Source organism: Myotis myotis, unplaced genomic scaffold, assembly GCF_014108235.1.
Source record: "Myotis myotis isolate mMyoMyo1 unplaced genomic scaffold, mMyoMyo1.p scaffold_m19_p_1, whole genome shotgun sequence".
NCBI classification, from domain to species: Eukaryota; Metazoa; Chordata; class Mammalia; order Chiroptera; family Vespertilionidae; genus Myotis; species Myotis myotis.
In genome coordinates this window covers 205,707,725-205,735,419 of record NW_023416313.1, presented here as the reverse complement: position 1 = coordinate 205,735,419, position 27,695 = coordinate 205,707,725, and the positions used below count along the sequence as shown (strand labels likewise).

General features: G+C 52.8%; 1 protein-coding gene across 1 annotated transcript in view; it reads right to left on the bottom strand.

Annotated features, from left to right (window-relative positions):
• TMEM63C (transmembrane protein 63C) overlaps positions 1-27,695 on the bottom strand; it is a 64,635-nt gene that overhangs the window by 22,191 nt on the left and 14,749 nt on the right. The window contains exons 3-9 of the mRNA XM_036314049.1: positions 13,036-13,098; positions 11,199-11,361; positions 10,593-10,672; positions 10,085-10,166; positions 5,203-5,240; positions 1,697-1,839; positions 247-295 (exon numbers count right to left, since the gene is read on the bottom strand). Of these exons, the coding sequence (XP_036169942.1) occupies positions 247-295; positions 1,697-1,839; positions 5,203-5,240; positions 10,085-10,166; positions 10,593-10,672; positions 11,199-11,348 (542 nt within the window). The 5' untranslated portion in view covers positions 11,349-11,361; positions 13,036-13,098. The remainder of the gene's footprint in view (positions 1-246; positions 296-1,696; positions 1,840-5,202; positions 5,241-10,084; positions 10,167-10,592; positions 10,673-11,198; positions 11,362-13,035; positions 13,099-27,695) is intronic.

Sequence of the window (27,695 nt, the reverse complement as noted above, 5' to 3'; positions counted from 1 at the left end):
TTCCAAGTCTTCAGGAATGGCTGGTTTGGGTAGTTCCGCCCTTTATAGGGAACACTGGGCACCATGAGTTCTGCCCCACCAAGAGAATATGACTACTGGCATCTCACTGAGGGCCTGGGTTCCCAAGGAAATCAGGCCTTTCTTATCAGCAAAATGGTGCCCACGCTATGTGCCTCACGTTGAACCTTCTCTCCCCACCAACACTCCCAGCCCGTAGAATGGGAGGCAAGAGGATCAGGTACCTACTCTGTGGAGATATTGACAATGGTGGTCCGACCAAAGTGACTGTGCCAGTCTGCAAGAGAAGAAAGTTGCTGTCCTCAAGCCCGGCTCCTCGATTGCCATGGGGAGCCAGTATTCAAGGCTCTCGAATGAGTGCCCAGGGATGCTGGCCTGCGACCTGCTCTTCCTTCTAGCTCCCCAGAGCTTCTCCCCAGCTGCCAACAGAAACGGCAGAGGCCTCTTCTTTCCCCTGGGCCTGCTGATGGGGGCTCCTTGGCCATCAGGCAAGACCGAGTCTTGGTGTGGCGTCCCCAGAGCACGACTGACACATAACTGACGCCCGTTAATGCTTGTTGAGGGAACCAGGCCATGAGTGGAATAATGAAATTAGCAGCACTGTTACCACTGGCAACAATGACAAGGACCCGAAACTCCAGAAAATGTGATGCTCCCTCTTTCGGACAGAGAAAAATCCTTCTGGCTAAGTGTGTCTGTCCGTGTAGACATCTCCAGGTTTTGTGAGATCCCGTGTTATACTGACATTGACAACGCACTAGCTTAGGATGAGACTCTGGAAAGACAGGATCGGAAGTTTGCTCTGGTGGTGGTACTTAAAGGCATGGAGACTGTGCTATGTTGAGTTCCCTGAGGTCTACCTGTGGCCTGAGGAAAAATAAGTAGAAACCTGAGCAATTAGAGTAAAACTGGCCGTCACCGGGGCATTGAAGGTGCTATTCTAGACGACCTCGCTGTACAGCCTTCCTACAGCTCTGTCCATCTTCCTGTTTCTAAATGAAACACTGGCTGTTATTCACCAAGCACCTACTGCATCAGGCATTGTGCCAGGCACTCAACACGCATCATCTCCCAATCCTCATGACAGTCCAGGAAACGGAGCCCTGGGGAAATGGACTTACCAAAGATAAGATTAAATAATTTGCTAGATTGGGCAAAGGTATTTTCTGGGAAGTAGATGTGGGTCAAAGTTGGGGAATCAAGGTTTTTCTGTCTTTGAAGCCCAAGCCTTCACCCCCGATGCTATTCTGTCAAAAGGATTTACTCTGTTTTATAACAAGTGTGGGGAGACGCCTTATGAGACAAATTCTGCACTTATGATCTGTCCATCAGAGTGGATACAGGAAGAACTCAGGTTCAGGGACTTTACATCATAAAAGGGCCTCCAGGAACACCTGGCCAGGTGAGGTATGGGGTGGCAGCATTCAGTTCTAGACTGAATTATTCCTGGGTATCTGCTAGGTGCCAGGCTCTGGGTTAAACTTGTGACAAAGGAGGTATCATTTCCAGTCTCCAGGTGAGAAGACTGAAGGATAGGCTGCTAGGTCACATAACTAATTCTGAGAAGTGGAATTAAAATGTAGATTTCTAGACTCCCAGGACCTAAGTTCTGTCCTGCCTACCAGGCTGCCTCTCAGGTCTAGTGGCCCAGGCCCAGGGCCTGCTGAGCGCTGCCTACCCAGCACATTCCCACTGTAGTTGATGGGCAGAATAATGCCCAAGGAGGGGATGCAGAGGATGAGCACGTAGATGATGAGATGATACTGGAACGTGATGTAAATGCGGGCATCATCTCCACATTTGCTGATCAGATCTCTGTTCCTGGAAGAGACATAGACAAGGACACTCCTCAGGAGCCAATGTGGCCACAGCTTAAGTCAGGGGTGGGGAGAGGGAGGGAGAGGAAAGGGAGAGAAGATTACCACCTTAACCTGAAGTTTGAATTTTTTTGAAATATCACCCTTCTTTTTAAGGCCTCTGTTATGCCTGAAGCGTATTTCACTGAATTTCACAGGCATAGCAAAGTTAGAGGCTCTGCCACACTTAGTACAGAACACTCTTGAAATCAGGCATTCATTTGGTCTTTTTCTTGCGTCTTCAAGCATTTTAAGTGCTTGCTAAGGTGCAGGCAACTGACAAACCACTAGGTGCATTAAGATGCATCCTACTTTTAACAAGTTATTTATTTTAATTCTTTACATTAAAAAGGAGCACTTAAAATCCCAACGAGATATCACTTCATACTGCCAGATTGGCCAAAGTTAGAAACTGAATATACGCCCATCCTATGACCTAGCAATTCCATTCCTAGGTTTATATCCAACAGAAATGCATGCACCTGTGCATCAAAAGACATGTATAAGGATTCCATAGATGCATTATTTGTAATAGTCCCAAACTGGAAACAACCTAAACGTCTATTAAAGGTGGAATGGACATAGAATTGTGAGATATACAGTGTCCAAAAAGATGTATACATACTTTAAGAGCTGATAGCTGTTAAATGAAATGTATTTTAATAAATATTGCCTTTATAATTATTCAAAGCGTTTGCATACATTTTTAGGGATACCCTATATATGCATCTATGTGAGCAGCTGCTCACCTCACCTTTGAACTTTCCCAGCTGCCATTCACCAATCCCCCACCCCACACTCCTATCTATAAACAGACACCATCCTGAGTTTCCTGCTCAGAAATAGGGATTAGCTCGCTACTGCCTCTAGATCTCCATCATGCTGAGATTCTCAGTATGGTAGCCAAGATCCCAGCTGACCCTTCCAGCCCAAACTGTGAGCTCCTCTCTTGCCATGTACCCTTGCTTCTAGCCACATCCGAAGAATCACCACTCGGGACATTCCCTGCCCATCTCTGCCCCAAACCTTTGCTCACACAAGTCTTTATTTTGATGGGCTTTCACATCACAGTGGTGAAATTCTTCCCATCCTTCAAGGCCTAGCTCAAAACTCTGCTTCTGATCCTCCTAGAATTTCTTGCTCTCCTAAATGCCCTTTGCACAGCAATTATAACCTTCTCATTCTTAGGTATTTGTAGTAAGTCCTGTTAACCCTTTGCTTCTCCAACTAGACTGCATGGCCTTTATGCACTGGACCTCTGGCCTCCTTGTCCCTGCTCAGTAAGTGTATTAAGCTGTCTTCTAGACATTGCTCTCAAAGTCAGCAGGATGCACAGTGCACTGCCCAGCCCTCCTCCCTTCCCAGATCATGTGTTCATGTGTTTCTGATGGAGGGGCCTTAGGGTGCTGTGGGGGCAGGGGGAAGAGGATTCTCACACAGACACACCCTCCCCCCTCCGCCCATACACACTGACTTCCCACTGACCTCCAGGTCCAGGTGTGCACACACGAACAGCTGTACATACCGATTTGACCAACGTAGTGACCTGCATCTTTTATTTCATACTCACATGCACATCACACAGACACCTACTACATAAGCTTTATGTTTTACATGTATGTTCCCCTCTCCCAACACAGACACTTTCTCCCCTGCCCTGTGTATATCCACTGACATGTCAGCAAACAGCAGAGAGAATCCAGAAAGTCGGCCTCAAACTAACCTTTGCTCCCAGACCTGAGGATGTGGTCAGCACGGGCAGGCCCATTCATCCAGTTTTTCCTCCCTCTTTCCCATGCAAAGGGCTGCCTGATTTGCCATCATGCCCTGCCCATCATTCATGAATTTGCTAACCCAGGAGCCTAGAGCCAGCCCATACAGACTCTGAATGTTCAGATGCGTTATCGGTTGTTTTTAAAATGCAAAAATAGTAAATGCTTGTTGGAAAGAAAAGAAAATTCCCCTGAAACTGTTGATAGGGTTTGCCTCTGCAGAGGGGTTCGTGAAGAGGGGTGTGAGAGACTGAAGGCGGACATGTATGTTTCTCTTAATGAAATGTATTTATGTGAGCTTGTGCATGCTTTAAAAATTAACAAAGCAAAACTAGAGGAGGCACCAAGAAATAAAAGTCCCCTCTCTGCTTCCCCCCACATGGGGCTAAGCTTCCTGAACCACACACCCATTTGCCACATCACTTTCTGGGGACTCGGAGGAATCATGAAAGAAGACTGGAGGCCAAGGCCATGGGGAACTCCCCATCAGTGGGGTTGGGGCTCAACACCAGAGGCTGCTGCCTGGCTTGGATTCCCAAGGCCCAGCCACGCTGCCCTGTGCTCCCACAGTTTCTGGGCCCTTCAACAGTCTGGGGAAAGAGAGCTGCCCTAGTGTGGCTCACCTAGTTGGGGGCTTGGGACAATGTGCGAATGCTCCCAGCAAAGCCCTTGAATGGTGGGTGTGGAGGCCCACGAGAAAGAAGTCCTCTGAGTCTTTGCAAAGAAGCAAATTAGCAGGCCTCCCTTGTGAAGGTGGCCTGGGGGTGGTGGTGGGGTGCGGGGACAGTGAGGTTACAGCCCAGGGCAGGCATCACCAGGCAGGAAAGGAACCTGGAGGAGGAGTTTGAAGGACAAGCAGGGCAGGATGAATGGGGATATTTAGAGAGAGCCAGGAGCGTGCAGGGCTCAGGTGGAGTCAGAGCTGTGTGCATGTGTGCACGTGTGCGTGTGTGCATGTGTGCATGCGTGTGGGCACATATGTATACACACGCAGTGGGCCACAGAGCTCTGGAAAGTATTTGCTTGACTGAAGCGTTTGGCTGGAATGGGAGGATCGGGACAACAGTCACTAGGGGTCTGACTCCTCACCAGATGGGTCTGGCACTAAGGAGATCCCGAAGGTGAGGAGGGCGAGGGGTTGTCCCTCTGCCATTGGGCACCGAGGTTGAGAGAGAAAGCCCACCCTTCTGCCCAGTGGGTTTCCCCCCCATTTTGACAAATTTGATGAATGACGGTCACAGAAACAAAGCAAACAGCACTGGGGAGGGGTGTCCTTTTCCTGGTGTGGAGTTCATGAAAGCATTTTTATGAGCATGTGGAAGTGGCCCTTTCTTGAGGGCTGGGGCAGAGATAAAATGGGCTGTGGGCCACATCCAGGTCCCATGTCACCAACTGCAACCCCGGAGAGCGTCCTCTGCCTGAGCCATAAGGAGGGGGGGAGGGGGGATGGGGATACAGAGATCAGGCCCAGGCCAGCATGCAGGTAGGAGGCTCCACCCACCCTCCCCCAAGAAGGCCGCTCTGCTGTCACAAGCTCAGAAAGCTTAGGCACTTACTTCATGGTGATGGTGTTGATGAACCAGGCATAGGAGCCCTGGGGGGAAAGGAGAGGAAGTGTGAGAAAATCCAGGCCTGGGCCAGCCCCACCCAGCTTTGGGAACCCAGGCAGCCACGTCATCCCAGGCAGCAGGCAGCGTCCATGCGGCTCTCCTTCCCAGGCAAGAGAAAGAGCCCGAGACCTGGGAGGAGGCCGATTCGGGCTGGACCGGTGGTGACTGCTGAGAGAGATGTCTCCCCGTGAGTGAGTTGATATTCCTGCCGTCTGGCATCCTGTTACAGGAAATGATGCTTGGGCCAGAGGGAGAGATGGGACTCTTTCTGGGGTGCACATCAGTTGCTTTCCATCTGCCTTTGAATGCTTCCTTCTGGGAAATGGCCCTCCCCCATGCAGGTAGCCCAGTGCCCAGGCTGTCCATCAAGTAGGCAGCTGCCAACATGGTCAGGTGACCATCAGGAGCATGACCCAACTAGGGCCTGTCAGGATTCTCCTAAGGGGATTGATATGGGTGTTGGGAGAGAGGGTTCCTGCACTTTGGTAAATGCCACGCAGCCTGGAGTGGCTTGGCGCCCTCTTCCATGCCACATGCAGGATCTTGTCTGAGAAAAAGCCGGTTCAGAAGAGAGAGGACCAGAGAGGGGATCCTGGTGACAACACTAGACTTGCTGGATCCAGCTGTACCTGAGGCAGCTGCTTCTCTTGGACCTCCCCACCTCAAGCCACACGTTAGCCTTTGTTGTAACACTAGTGTGAGTTGGGTTTCTTCTCTTGCATCTGAGGGTCCCGTTCGTATGCCTTTCTCTGGGGCTCTGGCTGTCTGGAGTGTCTGCGTGGTGGAGAAAGGTAGCCTGGGCCTTGGGGGCGGGGCTGGGAGGGCCTAGAGTGGGAGGCTGCTTGGGAAGAGCGTGATGAGGGCTGGCTGGGGCCCAGCGCTGTAAGAGCTGCCAGGTCTGGCAGCTGGGTAAGTTACCCTGGTGCATGCTTCCTTCTGGGACCCCAGGGGGTTTGACAAAACCTTGGAAAAGGTTGTCCTCATTTGGGGGGAAGCACATCAGTGAACCAGGCAGGCCCATTGGCTGACGGTCCCTGGAGCCACACAGATTGGGAAGGGGGGTGTCCTCATTGTTATGAGGGGCAGGCAAACAAGGAATGAAGGATGGTCTTTGCTCCCTTCAGCATAAGGCCCACCTTCTAAGTCCCTGTCCCTGTGTTGAGTTGATTGACAGTGGGAATGTCCACGGGGACAATGCACCTCAGGGGGGACCATTTCCCCAGCTATGCCCTGGGGAACTAAAGTAAGGTCAGATGCCCAGGAATGAGTCAGCACCACAATGAGGAATAGCAGGATGAGGGCAGCAGCGAATGGGAAGGTCCCCAGGGAGGGGGGAACAGCTAGACGAGAGTGGGGCTGAGTCCTGCGGCCACTCCTCGCTGTATGGAGTCTCTCCACAGTCCATCCCTGGGCAGACAGGCTGTGGTTTACTACAGAACAAGTAGGTTTGCTGACAGCCCCTCCTGGTTACGCACACACCTTCCCGGAACCACGTCACAGGGTACAGCACAGGGCAGAGCTGGGAAGGAGAAGCGTGGCCTATGTACCCATGAAAATCACTTCGACACAGATGGGTGAGCACGTGTGGGCCCATCTCTCTCTCTCTCTCTCTCTCTCTCTCTCTCTCTCTCTCTCTCTCTCTCTCTCTCTCTCTCACACACACACACACACACACACACACACACACATGCGCACACACATCCATACACACCTGCATACACATCGCAGCTCTGAGAGGCATTCATAAAACTTAACAGCTGAACACTGGGCCCGAGAACCGCCTCTCGTCTTCTCCCCACCCCACGCAGGAAATGGCCACAAGTTCCAGGGGCCAGCTTAGCTGGCAAGACCCAGTGACAGTGGCCAGTTCACCGCACCCCTCTTGGTGGCCTCATCCTCCCCACTCTGCCACACGGGGTAATGCCCACTGCTCTGACAGGCTCGGGCACCTGGCGAGACGGTTTGCTTCCCACACCCCTCAGCCCGGCTCAGTCCCCTCACCCAGGCTGGGGCACTCGCCCTCCTTGTGGAACGAACTTCTACTCTCTTCAGTTTGACTGCCCCTTAGCTGCCATGATTTTTCTCTTAATACTTTAAAAATAAAATGATTTTTTTCACTGTACAAAAATTAAAAATACCAACCAAAGTGTTGTTTCTAAAAATAAACCTGAGAGGCGGGCGTGACTGCCCTTGCTCTGCGGAGGAGGAACCTGCCTGAGGCTCCCACTCCCATCGCGAGATCCTGGCAGGTAAAGGGACCCGCTCTCTTGGAGGGATGACCAGAAGGAATATGGTTCTACTTACTCCTTGCACCCAACAGCTAGAGCTGTGTCAGGTCCTAATACCCCACAGGCTGGGCTGGTGGTGGGACAGCAGTGAGCTAGCCCAGGTCAGCACTGGCTCTCACTGGGAAGTGCCCACACTGGGCTGCGGGGTGGGTGTATCATTACAGGCTGCATTAGGGGCGCTGAAGAAAAGGGATGCTTTCCCTGTGAGTAGATAGCAAAGGATCTGGACCCCGATGGGGTGGGGAAGTGGTGCTTGAGCTGGAGTCTAACAAGGGTGGGTGTGTTGGCTCAGAGAGGGCCAGTGGGGGAGGTGGAGAGGGAAGAGCAGGGGAGGGAGGTGGCACTTTTGAGGCTCTAAAACAGGGGTGGGGAAGCTTTTTCCTCCCAAGGGCCATATGTAATTTTTTTTAACATCATTCTCAGGCCATACAAAATTATCAACTTAAAAATCAGCCTGCTACCTTTGGTCAAACACTTAATTAACTCACCCCTAATTAATGCCTTGGCAGGGCCTGACCAGATGATTCCGCAGGCCTTATACAGCCCACTGGCTGGACGTTCCCACCCCTGATCCAAAAGATGGCCAGGGGTGAAGGAGTTGGAAGGAGTTACTGATAAGTGGGCAAGAGGCCAAACCACGAGATAAAGGTGCACTAGGAATTTACACCAAGAACATTAGGAAGCCACGGAAGTTTTAGCAGGGGAATGGGTGTCCCCACTCATGTGGATCACTCTGGATGGGGTCCGGGGCCATTGTGGACCTAATCAGTTACAGCCACTGCAGTCATCCAAGCAAGAGACTGACAGGGGCCTGGACAGGGATGGGGCAGAGGTGGAGGGAAACAAAGCCGAGAAGGTCAAAGCCACACAACGGGGTCATGAGCTGGTCGTGCCCAGGGGCCTGGGCAAGAGCACAGGAGGCGCGCCTGGTGGATGTGGGAAGAGCCTGAGACCAGGGAACCAGGGAGGGAGATCATGGCCTGTGTGGACATATTAAATACAAGTGCCTTTACAGTATTCATGTGGATGTAGTTTTTAAACTAATTTGTTGGTTTTTAGAGAGAGAGGAATGGAGAAGGACACACAGAGAGAAACAGCAATGTGAGGACAGCATCAATTGGCTGCCTCCTGCACGCCCCCACCGGGATCCAGCCCACAACCTGGGCATGTACCCTTGACTGGGAATCAAACTGATAGCCTTTGGTGCCCGGGACGACGCCCCATCCACTGAGCCACACCGGCCAGGGCATGAGGAGATGTGTTGAGGCCATTGGATAAATGGGGCAGGAGCCAGAGGAAGGCTTAGCTGGAGATGGAGACGTAGGAGGGATCCGTGTAGAGGTGACAACTGAAGTCATGAGTGGGATGACATTGCCGTGAGGGGGAGGAGGCGAGGGTCTGGGGTCAGCTGTGGGGGCTCCCGGTGGGGGGAACAGACAGAGGTAGAAAGAAAACTCAGAAAGCATGAAGTCGACCGAAGCAACCAGAAGTGCCTGCTTAAGACGGGGAGGATGGGCTACAGGGTCAGCTGCTCTGAGAGATGAGACGAGAGATGAGGAACGTCCCCTGGGTCACCCGGCCTGGGACCACGATGACCTTGGGGCTGTCTGAACCAGGGAACCAGGGAGGGGGATTAACCACCTGTGGAGTGGGGGGCGGGGGGGGGGTGGAAGCCACATTGGAGGGAGCCGAGGAGTGTATGGGAGGTGAGAAAATACAGCACACACGGCGGCTATGGCAGGGCAGGGGGAGACCGGCCATTTTGGGGGTTTTGGGGGGCAAGGGAAGTTTTCACGGCTCCCTCCCTCTCTACCTTTCAGTCCTGCTCAAATGTCATCTTAGGGCCCACATCATCCCTGACCACTGTCTGTGGTACCTCAGCTCCGTTCCATCCTTCTGAGTGCCTTCCTTGTCCCTTTTTCCTTCGAACACTTACCACTGCCCTGTATGCTTCTGTCTGTGTCTCACCCAGGAAGAAAGTGCCATGAGGCAAGACTGGCTCCATTTTACTCCCTGCCCAGTGCCCAGCCTCCAGACCAGTGGCTGGCCCACGGCAGGTGCTCCCAGCAATTGGCTGAATGAACAAACAGGCCCCAGCGGAGGAGTGGCATTCGACAGGAAAGAGAAGGAAGGACGGGCGGGTTGGGAGGTCCTGCCTGATATCTCGAATCTTCTATGTGAAAAAGAAGGTGAGTCCTCGGCTCAGAGTGGGAGCTTGGGGCAGGATTGGGGCTGCGAGAAGGGCTGGAGAGTTGGGAAGAGTAGACATATTAGTTTCTAAAGCCCCTTTACAGCATTAGAACCACCTCATGCTTCCTTGGCACCCTAGGAGGTAGGTACAGGTGCGATCTCCATTTTTCTGATCGGGAAACTGAGGCTTGGCAAAGCTGAGGAATGTGTCCACAGTCACATTGCCAGAAGTGGGTGGGTCTGGCTGACTTCAAAGCCCTTAATTAGGACCATGGTCCTTCCTGCACACAGTAGGGCTACTGCTGAGCCAGGACCCCCACCACGCCCAGCCGGGCCTACCTAGCACTCACCTTGTCCTTGTGCTCCATCTCCAGGGGAATGTCCGAGGGAGACGTCTTCTCACTCTGCTCCCCGTAGATCAGCGAGGCCAGGCTGCCGGCAGGAAAAGCAGCGAGGAGGAAAAGGAGAGGAGAGGCCTCAGGTGCCTGCCTTGCTTCCCGCCTGCCCCCTGGGCCGAGGGCTGCAGTCACCTCCTGCCCAGTAGCAGACACACCTGAGCTCGTTTGCTGAGCACACAGCTTTGGATACACATGGTGATCACCCCTGTTTCCAGGTGCCCAACACCTCTTGGGAGTCACGGGATCCAGAAAGCCTGAGTCTGAGGAAAAAGCGGCCTTGTGCCCAGAGATGGCTGCCCTCCAAGTCACCTTCGTGTCAGGAGGGGCAGGGCAGGGCAGGGGAGGGGATGGGGGATGAGATGCCACCCGTTGACATGACCCTAATGACTGCTTGGGCACGGGTCAGAGCACATTCTCCAGGGAGCAAGCAGCTCTGGGCATGACCCCAGCGCCTCCTCACCTGTCATTGTGTATCAGCAGACCCAGGCGTCCATAGTCCCACGCGGCTTTCCGGAGGAAGGAGTAAATGAAAATGACGAGCTGCAGGCCAGGAAGGGAGAGATGGGGCAAGAAGCTTGTGATGCCTTCCCTGGCTGGGCCCAGGACTTCCCTGCAGAGACCCTGTCCTGAGGTCCTGGGACTCCCCCACGAGGTCGCCAGCTGTCGGGGAGGCCCGCCTTTCCAACTCTGGAAGCCCAGTGCCCAGCAGCTTCAGGGTGCAGAGTGGATGCTTAGCGTTTGTTGAATGAAGGCACTGGGGCATATTTAGGACTATCGAGCAAGACTCCCCTTGAAGAAATCAGCAAGGGGAGGGTGCCGGGAGGCCCCAGGGCACTGCCAGGGGGGCCTCTGGACAATGGCACATGGAGGGCAGCCTGTACTTCCAGCCCCTCCTCCCCAAGGCCCACCCGGGCCACCCCTGGGTGGGACTGTCATTCAGGGAGTCCCTACACTGTGGCTGGTGTCCATTGAACAGCTGGGGCCCCTGTGGCATCACTTGTGAAAGTTCGACTGTCCGCCCCCAGCTGAGACCTCCCGTCTGCCCACGGCCCTGCCCAGGACTCACCACCCACAGGATGATGTTGATGACCAGCACGGTGGGGATGCCCCCGAAGGGCTGCCCCTGCAGGACGGTGCTCCGAGAGCGAAAGCAGTCATCCTCCGTCAGGTTCTTTGCCTTTTCCACCACATTCAGGTTGCCCGACGAGGCAGCCATCCTGTGAGGCTCCCTGGGGAACAGAGGGGTGTCCGGGTCAGACACAGGAATCTCTCTGCAAGACGCAGGAGCCTGCGGGGGAGTTGGGGGAGATGCACCGAGCACCCAGTGCCCGCTTGGAACTGATGGAGGCAGGAGGGTTGCCCTGAGATGGCACGCAGCCCCACCCTGTAAGAGAACAACCTCCTCGAACCCGGGGCCATGATGGCAGAGTATCCCAGCTCGCTGGGGAGCGAGTACATTTTGCACTACTTGATCCCTTTACAAAAAGAATTGTAAAATGCACATCTCAATGTTCTTAGTTCTACCTCTGTAAAGCTTTTCCTGGATATAAATGAGCAAACTTCATAAAGGTGGATCAGATCTGAGTGGAAATATGAGGTTCAGAGGATGGAGCCACTGCATTCACGGGACACCCACACAGACAGGGCTCCCTGGTGTTCACCACTAAAGTCCTACAATTCTCAGACCCAGTTCCTAGAAGAGGCAATGGCTCCAAAGACTAAATTGGGTAAGAAAGAGCACAAAAATTAGGTAAGAAATGCTCAGTAAACGTCACTGTCTAATGTTGACCTCGAACCCGGGAGATCAGCACCTGCCAATCCAGGGAGCCTGAGCATTTTGGGAAGACTTGGTTGCAGGGTTCACGGTCACTGGATCCGTGTTCTTCAGGCAGGGATGGGAGTGGAAGGCGTGGGTAAAAACTGGAGGCCACTGATAACAGCTTGGGCTTATCTGCAACGTTGTCCTGATTTTAAAAGCTCATTTGTTTGGGCTCCAGACCGCATCTCACCCTAGAAACTCTTTGTTTTCATTCAAGAAAAGTAGGCTTTTCTACTGAATTTTCTAATGAATTCATTTTCTAATGAATTCATTCATTCATTCATTCATTCATTCAACAAATACTTAGTGAACAACTAACTGCCTTGTGCCAGACTAATGCTGGTGATTACCAGTGAACAAGACAAATAAAACCCCTCCCTTGTGGGATTCTGGTGGGAAGAAGCAGTGCAGGGGTGAGGGTGAGGTAGGAACTGGAAAGAGTGTAATTGGGGCAGGCCACACTGAGAGGGTGACATTTGAGCAAAGACTTGAAGAGAGCGAGCAAACCATGCAGCTACGGGGAACAGGGCACTGCAGGCAGAGCCAGTGTTGCCTGGGGTGCTGAGGAGCAGCAAATAGCCCAGGTGGCTGGACAGGGGAGAATGAGGGCACAGATGGCGGGGCGGGGGAGGGGGGCGGGGGGGGGGGGAGGGAGAGGTGAGCCAGGGAATGACATGAAATGAGTTATGTATTAACAGATTCACTTTTTTCCCTCTCACCTGAGGATATTTTTTCCATTGATTTTTTTTAAAGAGAGAGTGCCCACTGTTTTATTATAACCGGGTCACTGGTTAACTCGTTTACGCGAACACAGTTAGTAAAATGTAAACTTAAGTAGTTTATGTGGAACGTGGTACGTTTTAGCAGCCTCTGCCCGAGTCTCGAAGTGGCGGGGATGGCATTTCTGGGGTCTCTTGGTGGATGTGGCAGGCATCCATCCAGCTTTCTTACTGTGCTGGTCACCTGCGGCAGAAGCTACAGTTCTGCTGGTGGCCACTGGGGGGAGCCGCGCTGAGGAAGCAGATGGGGAAAGAGGGAGGGAGGCGACTCTGGCGCGTCTGAAGGCCTTGGTGAGAATTCTTACCTGGGTCAGTTCTCCAGCGAGGGGCCAACTCAGGCCTGGAGGCTCCACTCAGCTACCCGGCTGCTGCAAAGGAACAAATACAGTGGGGAGACCAGCAGGCTCAGTTACCCAGGCTTCCTCTCTGGCAGCGACATCCCTCAGGGCCCCTTTCCTCATCTCCATGCTCTGGAAGCTCGTCCTTTATCACATGTGTGTTTTACACATAGTCATTCCCAGTCTGTTCATTTTCATCACAGTGTCTTTTGAAGCATCAATATTTTGAATTTTGACACAGTCCAATTCATCCAATTTTCTTTTATGGGCCATACATTTGGCAACATATCTAAGGAATCTTTGCCTGACTCAAGGTCTTAAAGATTTTGCACCTTAAAATATTATAATTTTAGGGGGGCAGGAGCGGGGTGGTGGGATGAATGGGGGGAGAAGGAGGGATGTCTGTAATACTTTCAAAATAAGGATAAGTTTAAAAAAAATCCTATAATGTTAGCTCTTACATTGAAGTCTATGACCCATTTTGAGTTAATTTTTACGTATGATGTGAGATAAGAGTCCAAGTTCATCTTTTTCCATGTGGCTATCCAATGGTCCCAGCTCCATTTGTTGAATCTTCACCTTTCAAAGAGGCCAGTGGCTTATGAGCCTGTCTCGGGTCTGTCTGGGGACTGGACCTAGGCCCAGGATGGGAGAGCACTGGGTGAACTGCTACACAACCGTAAGGACTGCTGTTATTATTTGCTTAATACTATGCATGCGGAGGGGGGAGGGGTCCTGGGCTGAGAAGAGCTCTGGGCACCCATCTGGCTCTGAGAAGGAGGTTTGCCTTCTGGATGCTGCTCTTTTCCACTCAACTCCCGCTCCCTCATCCTCTCCCATCCCAAAAGCATCCCTCCCTCTCTTCCTCCCCCTTTCATCCCTTTCTCCTTTCCTTCCTCCCACAAGGAAGGGTTGAGTACCTACCCCAAGCCAGCATCATGCCAGGCTCTGGGGGCCTGGAAGGCTGGTCCCCACCCACATGAGGCTGTGAGACTCGCTGAGGAGACATGCAAGCCAGGAGGCAAAGGCTACCACATGCCCCCCTAGCCAATCACTGGGGGGTAAAGGGAGCCATGGGAGAAGTCAGAGGAGCCTTCTGCAAGGATGTGACCTCCAGGGGGAGCTGTGAGCAGGTGCAGGAACCAGCACAGTGCGGTGGGGAAGTGTGGGCAGAGCCCAGAGGGAAGACTGAGCCTGGTGTGGTAGGAAAATGGAAATGAAGACTCGGGGGCCAGCGTTGGGGATGGCTCACTGGCTTGTTCTTTCATTTGCTCATTTAACCCTTAACAAGTATTCAATGAGTAGCTACTCTTGCCAGGCCTTGTATAGACCCTGGAGGTATAAACAAGAGGTCCTCTTTGTGGGGTTCACAGCCTTTGGGATTTGGGAGGAGGGTTGCTGTTGGGAGGTCTGGCCTGGGTTCCTGTTCTGCCTGGAGGCCCCCCCCATTACAAGCTCCCAGCATCTAAGCTTAGAGTGGTGGAGTCCATCTGGCAGGCTGGGTCGGGCACAGGCTTCCACTCCCCTGGCCACCCAGCCTGAAGGGGAGGGAGGAAGGAGAAGAGAGAAGAGAACTCACCCCCATCTTACCACCCTCCTCAAGCTGCAAGTGGAGACAGTAATGAGGGAGACTGTTGCCATGGAAACCTAGTGCAGCACCCCACCTTTTCTGACCGCCCCTAAACCATGCCTGGACCTTCTTCCCTTCTGGAGGGAAAGTTAGCTTTTGAGTGTGAAGAAGAGGGACACGAAGCTTTCTGGAGATCAAAGCACCACACTGGACAGAGCAAAGCTTGAAATCTGAGTCGGTTAAAGGAACATGGAGCAGAGGCACCGATCTGCCTGTTGTGGGGGTGAGGTGGAGGTGGGAGTGGAAAGAGGGGGGCATCAGGGAACGCCTCTCTTTGGCCGTGAATTTCATTCAAATCAGAGCTCAGGGAGGCTGTTCAGGGTGTCAGGGAGATATGGGCTCTCTGGAACAGACTGACTGGGTTTAAATCCCAGATCCATTCTTGCTAGCTCTGTGTGACCATGGACCATCAGACCTCCTGAGCCTCAGTTTCCACCTCTGGAAAGTGGGGATAATAACAGTATTTCCTCACAGGTCATTGTAAACAGGAAATAAAACAATTCCTATAAAGCCCTCTGCACTGTCCTTGAGAACTGTATGTGTTCAATATTAGCCCAGGCGGGACCATCCCTGGTAACCCTCCACCTACTCTGTTCTGGAACCAGCACAGGGAAGATGTGGAGTATGGGAAGAATCGTCCCGTACCCCACAGACTGCAGCCGGTAGGGGACTGCTGCCTCTGTTCTTGCTGTGCTTGGAGAGCAAATGGGAGGGGTGAGGAGGGCCCACCCCACCTACCTTCTCCCTTAACCCTGACCCCCCAGAGTTCACAAAGCCAGAGCAATGCATCCACCCACCCCCTGCTGCCATCTGACCTTCTCAGTCTCTTCAATAATTCATCACCATTTTGTTACCCACAGCAAAGATTATTTCCCATGGTTCTGGACCTGGTGAACATAAACTGGAGCTCCTGGCCGTGGGCATCCCCTCCCAGCTCCCCTTCTGCTCTGGGATGCTGCTCACATCCGCTTCCATGCCCACTGCTCTCAGGTCGGCCACCCCAGCCCCCTTTCAGGACAGCAGCTCGGTGGCCCAGGTTCGCAGGTCCTTTGGAGGAGTGGAGTGTCACTGTAATGAGGGTTCCACTTAATGTCCTTCCCCGCCCACCATGCCGGCTGGCCGTGCATCTTCTCCTAAGTATCAGTAAGCTCTCCCTTGCTCTAAACTGCCCTGGGGCCCCAATCTCCTCATATCTTCACACCAGGGAATGGTTTGCCCAACTTCATATATGCAGAAACTGGGTTGCCAGTAGGCTAAGAGATTTGCCTAAGGCTGGGGTAAGTATTTGAATTTGAATTTATGGCTCCACATTCAGTGCTATTGGCCTTGGATCAGTGAGTCCTCGGTGTGGGGTGGGATTGTGGGGGGGGAGGGCACTGGAATGACCTGGAAGGTGTTTAGTAGATCCAGATACTCACACCCGACTCTGGACTCTAAGAATGAAAATCTCCAGTCAGTTCTTAGGTACAGACAACATAGAGAAACACCAGCTTAACGTTATGAGGGTTACTGGCATCTGAATCAGGAGTTCTTGACCATCCAAAATGTTTTCTAACTCCCCCTAAATAAGGAGGGAGAATAAAGAGATTTGGGGGTAAAGGATGGTAGCTCAGTGTCCTTTAAACCAGCGGTCGCCAACCTTTCGGACCTCACGGACCACCAGTAGTCTACGGACCACCAGTTGGCGACTGCTGCTTTAAACCATGTTGCAATGGGGCATGAGACCTGCCCTCTTTATAGCCTCCTCTCAGGAGCTCTCCCCTCCCCCAGCCCCAGCTGAGTCTGAGGAAATCTGGCTGGAGACCTACAGAGGCCACACCCTCTCTTCACTTGAATCCGCAAACTCTTGCATTTCTCCCTGTGCCAGAGGTCACCGGCATGGCCTCTTCTTCATGGGGCACCATGCCTGCCCTCTGTCCTGTCCTCATGTCTCAGTGGCTGAGCTTGAGCCACTTCCTCTTGGGCTACACTGGAACCTTGGTCTCCTCAGCATTTACAGCCCGAGCCCAGCTCAAATCCTATTCCCTGAAACCTTCCTCCACTGAGCAGCCCAGTCTGTGCCTTGTCCCCACCCTCTTTACACAGTTGGCCTTTGCTACCAGTGCCTGGCACTATTCTCTCATTTTTGCAGGCACACGAACAGCCAGTTCCCCAGCAAATCTGTGGACTCCTTGATGGCAGGCCCCTTGTCATTGTGGTCCTCCCACAACAACCAGCATGTTGGTGGCCTCAATGAAAGATAGATGCTCCTTTATCCAGGGCTACACTCAGGAGCAAGACTTGCTCTCCAGCTCACAGCATAGAGTAGAGGGAATGTATGATTTGGGGTCAGGAGATTGGGTGTAAATCTGGATCTATTGTTTATTAACTGCACTTTAACTTGCTGTTGCTCAGTTTTCTCTTCTATAAAATGGATATGATGCCCCAGTCAATTTGGCTCAGTGGATAGAGCGTCGATCTGAAGACTAAAGGGTCACAGGCTTGAATCTGATCAAGGGCACATGCCCAGGTTGCAGGCTCGATCCCCAGTGGGAAGCATGCAGGAGGCAGCCAATCAATAATTCTCTGTTATCATTGATGTTTCTATCTCTTTCTCCCTCTTCCTTCCTCTCTGAAATTAATAAAAATATATTTAAAAAATAAAATAAAATGGATATGATATGTCCATCCTGCCTACATCAGGGTGGCTGTGAGAGTTAAAGGAGAGGGTATGTGGAGACATTTCTGTAAACTAAGAGTACCACAAATGTTGAATGTTAACTTTGCTATCTTCTTCCTAGGACTGAGGGAAGACTTCCTTCAGAAGCCCCAAATGGCCCCCTCAGGTGAGTGGACTAGGGTTCCACCTTGCCATCCAGCCCACTACAATAATACGCCAGGCAGCCAGCCAGCATCCGGGAGCAGCAGAAGGGCGCTCAGCACCATGGACAGTGCCACGTACCCGCTGCAGTTACTGCTGTTGCTGCTGCTTTTCTTTGCCAGGGTTCTGTGGGTAGCGCCCAGCAGTTCCTGCAGACGCCCCTGGCCTAATAACAACATTCACCGCTAACATCTACTGAAAGGTTTCTATGTGCCAGGCAGTGTGCCAGCTTTCTTAATGCACCTATCAGATGACATGTTGGATCTAGTCAATGGCCTTTAGCATCCATTCCCCCCTCTTTCTAATGTGCCTTGCTATACTGCAGAAGCTAGAAAGTTAAAACTACATTTCCAGCACTCCCTTGCAGCAGGGGTTCTGACTGCAGAATGGGTTCCATCAATTACATGTGCTGGGGGTAGATTTATAAGGCGGAAGGGGGGAGGGGCCCTCCTTCCTGCTGCTTGGGCTGTGCTCTGCTGACAAGCAAGGCTGAGGAGAGGAAGCAATTCTCTGCAGCAGGCCAATGCCCAGCCTCTGGGTCCTGGAGGGTGATGGGTGGATGAGGAGCGAGAGGCTGCAGGGGCTCCCTGACCCTGGCTTGCAGGTGAGGCTCCAGGAGTCCCGTCCTGGCTGTGGCTGAGGCGCTGTCTGGTGCGGCAATTCTGTTCGGTTCTGAAGACCCATATTTTAACTCTTCCGATGATTTTGTGAGCACAGAATTCCCTGTATTAACTTCTGCTTTGCTTAAAGTTCTTAGAGTGGTTTTTGCTAGAGAACAGGTAGGTTCTGCTAATATCCTATCTTATAGATGAGGAATCTTGGGCACAGAGAGGACAAGTAACTAGTCCAGGTCAGGCAGCCGGTGAGCAGTGGGATCTCAACCCAGGACACCTGACTCCCCAACCCCCTCAAGAACAGAGCCCCCAGGCTGAAGACAGAAGCTAAATGGAGAAGAGTAAACGCTGACAGGAAGTGTTGGGAACACATTCCAGGCCAGAGTGGGCACAGCCCCTGAGAAAGCCTCAGAACAAGGGGGAGAAGACGTGGGCATTGGCATGGGCCAGGCATGGGTGCCTCCTTATGGTTATCTCACTGACCATCAATGACGCCTCACGAGCAAGCTAAGAGGTAGCAGCCTAAGAGGTGAGCATCAGTATCCCCCCTTTACAGGTAGAGAAACTGAGGCTTGCAGAGGTTAAATAATGGGCCTAAAGTCACACAACTGGAGAGAGACAGAGGCAGGACTGGAATCTAAGTGTCTGGCTCCACTGCATCCTGGGGCCTCTGAGGCACTTTGGGGATGGAGCTGCTTTGCCCATCCCAGGAGGGCTGTATTTCTGGGGTACAGATCTGTACTACCTCTAAGGGCCTCTCCGCTAACAGGGAAGAAATGCTGGGGGCTAAGGGAGCAGGAGCGCAGCAAGGGGAGACAGTGGCCATCTGGCCCTGGGCTGGAAGCTGAGAGTGCGGGCTTCCCCCTTACCGACCTCATCTCTGGGACCCCTCTACTTGCCAGGAAGGTTCCTTTTCTTCCCCTCAAGACCCTGCACCCCCATCCAGGGGCCCATGCCTTTCTGCCCATGGCCCTGAGTCAGCAAGTAGCCATAACAGTTGCCAAATGGGGCCAGAGGCAGGAGGAGGCGGCAGTGTGGGGACGTCATCTATGTCCACGCCCCTGGGAGCTGGGCAGTGACTCAGAGACACCGGAGGAGGGGTGACTCCCTGCTGGTGCTAAAAAGACAAGAAAGTAACAACAGCAAGATATGATGCTGTTAAACTAGACGCTCTCAATTCTAAAAATGAAAAAGGGAAAGAAAGAGTAAAAAAAAAATTATACCTGTAGGAAAAAAAGACCATTTATCTCTGGGTGGTGGAAATGTGGGGTTTTTTAAAACTTTTTTCTGAATTTGACAAATTATTTAACATGAACATGCTTTACTGTTTACCATTAGAAAAAGTCATATTTAGAAAGGAAGGCTTGATACTTCCAGGCATGCACACAATCATCTTTCCTTCATTCTTTTGCATCAAATTTTTCTTCCCTCTTCAAGTGCCCTATTTTTACCAGCTCCTGCTCAAGCTTGTCGATGGGGTGGAGGGAGTGCAGGGGCCTGGGGGTTCTGTACAGGCTGCCTACTCAGAAAGATTCAGGCCTAAATCTGATGCCACCCCCTCCTCCCTCCCCTCAGGGTCTGGCTGAGCCTGGTGCAGGAGGATCAAGGCTTAAACCTGCATCACGTGGGCCACAGTAACCACCATAGCCCTGGGGTTCTGCTAGGAAGCCAGTGGTCCCTCCCCAACCCTCTCTCCCTAGATGTGGCATGGTGCTGGCTGGCCACAGCATTAAGACCCAGGGGCAGTGATCAAGTGATCAGGGAGGGGGTTCTGTCCCACCAGTACAGCCCTCAGTTGCGCAAGTGGGGGCCAGCCTGCCATAATGTAGCATTTAAGTCTGGGTTCCTAGGGGGACCTCGGCTCTTTGGGTCCAAACCCTGCCTCTGCTATTTACTAGCCCCATGTCTTTGGGCAAGTTTCTTAACCTGGGCCTCAGTGTCCTTATCTGTAAAATGGAGATGTTAACAGCATCTATTGGGTGCATGTGAGGACAGCATGAACCGATTCACACGAGGCAGAACAGTGCTTAGCGCCCAGCAATGCCTCACTGCAGTTAGGTATTATTTTCCTTGTGAGGACCTAGAACTGTGCTGTTTATTTATGGGATGACGTAGCCAATGGCTGACTCCTCCAGTGGATGGAAAGCTCCTCGATGACAGAGCCCACGGCTGTGTCTGCTCATTTTTTCTGCTGTGCTGGGCAGAGCTCAGTGCTTTGTAAATATTGATTGGAGAAAGGAATGATGGGCAGTGGGGCTAAGGGGGCTCATTTGGCCCCATGATCTCAAACTCAGAGCATTGTGGCAGGAGGGGCCCTTTCAAATGCTTTAACCGAAGCCCCTCCTGCCACAGGTGAGCAGAGGGTGCTGCTGGCGAATGCTGCCTCGGCCTCCCATCGCACAGGGCTGGCAGCCCCTGCCCAGCGCTAGCTCCACCTTCCCCTGGTGCTCTGCTCCAACAGGACATGGAGGACATGGTGAAGTCTTGGGCAGAGGCAGCATTTCTGTCCTGATACAGAAAAAATGTGGCACATCTCCTATCTGCGTGTTGTGGAGCAAATACATTCCCCCCAGAACCGGCGAAGCTGCAGCCTCCAGTTCAACCCTGAGTTATTGCAGTAATTCCCGTCTCCGTGGTAACAAGTCCAGACTAAGCCTTCAGCTAGCAAAGGCCTCTGGGCAAAGGGGTCCACAGCAGCCGCACTCCCCGCCGCTCACAGTGCTGTTCTTTTCCCTGCCACCCCCTGACACCCCCTGCCCTGCAGGAGTCCCGAGTGGACTGAGAAGGGGCAGGGAGAGGAGTGCAGCCGTGGCAGACGCCCCACGGATCTCAGAGCCAGCCCCAGCTAGAGCCTCGAGCCGGGATGAAGGCGCTCAGCCGCAGGAGCAAACAGGCAGGATGCTGCTGGGCGCCACCCACCCAGCAATGCCTGCTGCCAGGACGGGCTCTGGTGGATGGTGCCACAAGCCGGGGGAGACAGAGAGACCTCTGGAGCCAGGAGGCTGAGCCCCAGCCCACACTGACCCAACCAGCTACTGATGACTCGTCGATGTGTAGAGAGAACCAGCCTTAAATGAACACTTGCTCTGTGTGGGCACTGAGCTAGGATGTGCGGAGGAAAGACAAATCGCAGACGGCTCTGCCCTCAGTGAGAGCACAGTAAGGTGGGGGGCTGGGGGGCGGGGGGAGGAAGACCCAAACAATGTGAAAGCAGCCAATCAGAAAAAAGAGTAACAGATGCCTGTTCAGCGAAGCAAGCAGGAAGCAGGCGGCACACAGAGAACAGTCTCTGCAAGCCTGCCCGGCTGGGTTTCTCTGAAAGGAGACCCAGGAAACGCGACAGTGCTGCCTTCTGGGAGAGTCACTGGGTACAGGCTGAGGCAGGGAGAGGACGGCTTGCGTTCATTATATTCCCTTTTTCACTTTTTGAGTTTCATACTGTGCGTAGATCTAACCAAACAAAACAACAACAGGAAGCAAAGCCAACATGAAAAGCATCACCATGGGACAGACACTATCATAGGATGTGACCCACTTTGTGCTGGGCCCCGAGGAAAGGGCAGCTCTGGCACTGGGGGGCTCGCCCCGCCTCAGGGTCTGAGAGCTCTCCCCCGCCGGGGCTGGGTGTGTCGGTCCCTCTGTCTCTGTCCCCGTCCCTCTGTCTCTGTACCTGTGTGATTTGGGACGTGTAGAGGTACTGGGTTGAATAGTGTTCCTCCCACAGTCATGTCCATCTAGAGCCACAGAATATGACCTTGCATGTAACTATGCATGGTGATGGATGTTACTATGGTGTTCATTCCGCAATATATGTAAATATCAAATCATTATGCTGTACACCTGAAACGGGGGGACTAGCAAGGTTGGAGCAGCAACCCCTCAGTCCTGGGCCGCCTGGGGAAGGGGAGGTCTATGTGGAGAGTGTCCCCCATTACCCCTATCCTATGAGCAAAAGGGTCTCAAGCTCAGGAGTGTGGGTCCAACAGGAGCCAGTCCCTGGGGGCCCAGCCGACGGCCTTCCTGAAAGCCCTCAGCAGAGCAGAGACCCCGAGAGGGGCTCCACCTCCTCTGAATCTGCGTTCCTGTGAAACATCAGAGCCACGTTGCGTGGGCATCGTCTGGGGGGCTTGTTAAACAGGTGGCTGGGCCCACCCCAGAGTCTCTGATGCAGGTCTGGGGTGGAGCCTGAGAAACTGCACCTCTAACAAGTTCCCAGGTGAGGTCAACATTGCTCAGAGTGGGCGTGTGGTCTTCCAGGACAGGCCGTGGAAAGTCAGTCCTGGCAGCTCAGTCCTAGTCTCTCCCAGCTGCCCACATGCCGCTCATGAAATCATTTGTTCAGCAAAATAATGGGCCAGATTTTGGTGTCTGCTCTCAAGGCACTTAGAGACTAGGCATACGATTTTAGTGACCCCCCCACCCCGCAAAGAAACCATGACAGGCATGCATAAGTAGACTCCAGAGGCCTGGTGAAAGAGTGTGGGGAGCACAAAGGAGGAGCACTTGCCTGAGCCCTGGCAATCTGGAAAGGCTGCCTGGAGGAGGTGTTAGCCAAGGGAGCTCTTAGAGGATGGATAGCAGCAGTCACATTAACTGAAGGATTATGGCTGGCACTATGATAAGACGCTGCAGGTATGCGTTCTCTTAATCCTCACAACAACCCCAAGATGGGAGCTATTGCGGCTGAAGAGAGATTTGAGCTCAGACAGTTTGCGTCCAGCAATCACATTCTCAGCTCTGAGTACATGTGGGGCTTTCCCCCTGAAGAGGAGTTGCCCTGTGGAGGCCAGGGGCAGGGCGTTCCAGGAGGAGACCATGCCTGCACCAAAATAGAGGGGGAGCTGGACTCAGACTGTGTTAAGGTTTTCCCCTGAGGGATTTGGGGTCCCCAGATGGGAACACACCACCCCTTGGGGCAGCAGAGATGGGAGGGACACCAGGCTCTGGCCCCATCTGTCTAAATAGGAAAGGAGACGCTGGCTGCCAAGGGTTGGGGTGGGGAACTGGAGAGCGGTGGAGGGGCTCTCCCTGTGAGCTCAGCTGCTCCAGCGATCAGCGCTGGGTGATGGGCAATGGGCGGGAGCCAGAAGGCAGAGGCTGGGAGTCTGGCTCACATGGCTTCACAGAGCCTGCAGGGCAGAGAGCCCAGAGCACCAGGGGCTGAGAATCATAGGGCTCCTGTGGTGGGGGCTCTGTTTATGGATTTGCTTGTACGGAGGGTCAGCTCTGAGAGAGGCTGAGGGGGCGACTGGCTGGCACAACCTCTGTGACCCGTGGTGGCCCCCACGCTTTGGCCCTCAGGTAGTCTCTGTGTGGCCTCCTCAACTAAAGCACAAGCCCCAGGCCAGGGGTCAGCCTCGGGATGGCCTTGCTCCTGCCCCTTGGGCTTGCAGCGGTTCTCAACCTGCTGGTGTCGAACAATGAAAATACAGCCTGCATATCAGATATTTACATGACGATTCATAACAGTAGCAACATTACAGTTATGAAGTAGCAACAAAAATAATTTTATGGTTGGGGGTCACCACAACATGAGGAACTGTGTTAAAGGGTCGCGGCATTAGGAAGGTTGAGAACCACTGGGGGGTCAGGAAAGCCACTCTGATCCATGCTGAATGTGGATTCAAAGAGCAGCCTGAATCCAGAGGATGGAACCAGAGGAAATGAGCTCCAGCTGCAGCAGAAGGTATGCTAGTTAGACACAAGGAAGCACTGGCCTGAGATGCTGAGGGGAGGGAGCAGTAGCTGTTTCCGGGGGAGACTCATCCATCTGTCTCACAGTCTGCCTCTCTGGAGGACACTTGGTGCGGACTTCTCTCTCCCCTTCCTTCACTAGCTCCTTCGTTTCAGTTCCCTCTCTCCTTTCCTGCTGGCCTCCGCCTGCCTCTTTGTCTGAGGAGACCAGAGGCTCCCCCACTCTTCTTGTCCCAGTATTGCTGGGGGCCTTTGAGCTCCCCTCACATTGAATTCAGTCAATGCTTGCTCAGGCCCCCACCTGCAGGAGGTGAAAGACCTCCAGGCCCTGTCCAGGGCACTTCCTGCCCAGCAGAGAGATCAGACAGTTAAGCCAATGCCTACACCCAGAGGAAGGGCCAGGCTCTAGAAAGGTACATGCCAAGGTGATGGGGCTCAGAGACCACAGCCCCAGGGGGGCCGGGGAAGGCTTCAGAGAGGTGGCAGGTGGGATGTCTGGGCTGACAGACACCAGCAGGAGCAGGCAAAGGGGACAAATGAGTGAAGGAGGGAAGCAGAGGGTGGAATATTCCAGAAATGGCCAGGTTGACTGGCTTGGCTGCAAAGGTAGGGTGAGAAGGATCTGCTAAGAAAACAGACACATTGGGGCTAGACCGCGAGGTCCTGCATCTCAGGCTGAATGATCTGCAGGTCATTTGTAGGGTTTTGGAGGAAGGGCGTGCCATCCGGGCTGGGACCAGGCCTTCTGGATTTTGCTCCTTTCCTAGGACCTCATGAAAGGCACTGGCCCTGATTCTGAGCCCACAGGCTTCCCAGGGGTTCCTCAGGGGAGCAGGTGATTGGCACCTCAAATGACCCCTTTCTGTGAGGCCTGTCCTGATGACCCTATTATTTTTTTTTTAATATATTTTATTGATTTTTTACCGAGAGGAAGGGAGAGAGATAGAGAGTTAGAAACATCGATGAGAGAGAAACATCGATCAGCTGCCTCCTACACATCTACTGGGGATGTGCCCGCAACCCAGGTACATGCCCCCGACCGGAATCAGGCCGACGCTCTATCCACTGAGCCAAACCGGTTTCGGCTGACCCTATTATTGACACGAGTCCCTGGCACTGCCAATCCCTCTTTCCTTCGGTTCCATTGCTTGTACCTCCTTCTAACGTACTTCACCCATACTTTATGCCGTTTATCGCCTCCACCCGCATTAGAACGAAGGCCCCATGAAGGCAGAGTCTGTGTCTGTTCTACTGGCTGCTGAATGTCCCAGTGCCAAGCGCGGTGCCTGGAATCCCAACAAATCCATTCATTTGTTGAGTGAATCAAGAGAAAAACACCACCCTGCCTGAACCAGCAGCAGGGTCTGTCGCTTTACTTCTGGCTTCCTGAGCTTGGCATCACCCAAGTGGAAAAATCTCTGGGAAAACCAGACAGAACTACTTCTCCCCTGCTGCACCTCTCACGCTTGCCAGGAATCTGGGAAGATCTGGACTGTTCCTCCTCTCCTCCTCTGCCAAAACACCACCCCTTTCCTTCATCTTGGGGTGCAGGCCAGGCGAGGAAAATTTCTGCTACAGAGAACAAGAGGCTGGCAGTCTGGAAGAACAACTGTGATGGACCAAGCAGAACATCTGCAAGTTACTGAGTGCCCATGCGGGCACTGTACAGGTGCTCTGGCATTTGTTCCATCCTACAAAATGGGTATTATCTTCCCATTTTATAGATGGAAAAACAGAGGCTCAGAGAAGCTCATTGACACGGACAAGTTCTCCCCACCAGGTGAAGAATCTGGTTTTGAACACGGGCCTCCCTACTCCAACCCAGTGCCCCTTCCTCCATACACTGGCCTGCCTTCTGCCAGCTGAGATGCAGGGTGTGACACTTGCTGTGTTCTCTGTCCAGGGCTCCAGATCAGGGGCAGGGGGTGGGTGGTGGCTCTGCTGCCTTAGGCTTCCCACCTGAGCTATAGGAGCTGAGGTTTGGGCCACCTTCAAGGGCTGAATGAGAACAATGATGTCACATCTGCCACCTGGCCTGAGCTCATCGCTGAGTGTGAGTTATAACTGCAGTGACTGCCTGTTCTGGCCTGTGGCCAGACATCCTGTCCTCACCTTTAGGTTGGGGCTGCAGGTGGCCGCATTTCCGTTCCTGGGGGTCTCAGTTCTCCCACCTTGAGGGTGGGCACTCCCCCAGCAAATGTGAATGACTTCTTACTATGTTCAAGGAAAATGACAGAGTTTCTGCCTCTGAGGCCCTTAGAGGGCAGGTCAGAGAACAGTCACTAACGTGCAGTGGGAGCCACGGGGGATTTTCGAGCAGGGGTGTGAGAAGAGGGCTTTAGGGAGGTTAATCGGGCAGCAGGTGCGGATGTGGAGAAGAGGCTTTTATAAGGATCAGAACTAACATGTTAAGCATGTAGTAAGTGCTAGATGTGGTTTCAAGCACTTCATCGTTACTAATTTCAATCTTCACTGGCATTATCTCCATTTTACAGATGAGAAGACTGACTACATAGAGATGACACGGCTCGTAGGTGATGAGCTGGGAATCAGGCCCACCTGACTCCCGAGCCTGAGCTCTTTACTTCTATTTGATGCTGCTTCTCCCAGGAACCTAGGCTGGATGGACAAGGGTTCAGCACCGGGTTGGGCAGTGGGCACGGCCAAGGGGCAGAAGTGACATACCGCCTGCAGCTAAGCCTCCTTGCCCTGGAGAGCTCTCACAAGCCAGGCCAAGAAATTATAAGGGAGTGTGAACATCGTCCACTTTGATCTGCACAGAGAAGAACTATACCTAAGATTACTTTTCTTGATAATAACAACGATGGCAATGTTCTTGGCCAACAGCCCACACAGGATAACTTCTTTCATGGAAAAGAGATTTTAGAGACACTCTCAAATAAAGAAACCTTATCACCATTATAGCTTCTCTTGACAAACCAATCCTTTCTGGATGTTATTAACTTGTCTACTTAATAGGGAAGAAAGCCTCACTTAGATGCTAACCTGGCTTTATACCTTCCAGCTTTGGAGGTTTAATCACCTCCTGTCTCTCTCACAAGGGGCGGGGTGGGGGTGTTGCTAGGAGTCACCAGATGGGTGGAAAGATAGGAAAGGAGAGAGGGGCAGAGGCTGTGGGGGGCAGAGGCTGTGTGTGTGTGTGTGTGTGTGTGTGTGTGTGTGTGTGTAGGAGCTGGCGGAGGCAGGGCAGGGAGGAGGCAGCTGAACTGAGCAGGGCTGCCTGAGACCCCGGCTTCCTGTGCTGTTCTGACCAGCTTATACCTGAGTCCTCTGAGCTGTTCAGTTACAACCTTTAAAAATTTTTTTTGAATGTTTTAATTGATTTTATTTTTTGAATATATTTTTATTGATTTCAGAGAGGAAGGGAGAGGGAGAGAGAGACAGAAACATCAATGATGAGAGAGAATCATTGATCAGTTGCCTCTTCCACACTCCCTACTGGGGATCGAGCCCACAATCCCAGGCATGTGCCCTGACCAGGGATCGGACCATGACCTCCTAGTTCATAGGTCCACACTCAGCCACTGAGCCACATCGGCCAGGGCATTTTAAATGACACTAATGCTTGAGAAGTCAAACAAGATTGAAGTTGACTGTACCACTAAGATCTCTCCCAGCTCTAACGGTCTATGAAGATACCATTTGTCATAACCCTTTCTCAAGGAAAGGGGGTGAGAGGCAGGGAACTCTCAGAACAGCCATGTCTGGCTGGGCTCTGGGCCTGTCTCAAACCAGGGCCAGCTGGGTAAGAGCCATTCCGGGGACCCAGCTGGCAGCCCTGGAGGGGCATTTCTGTGGAGTAGGGGGC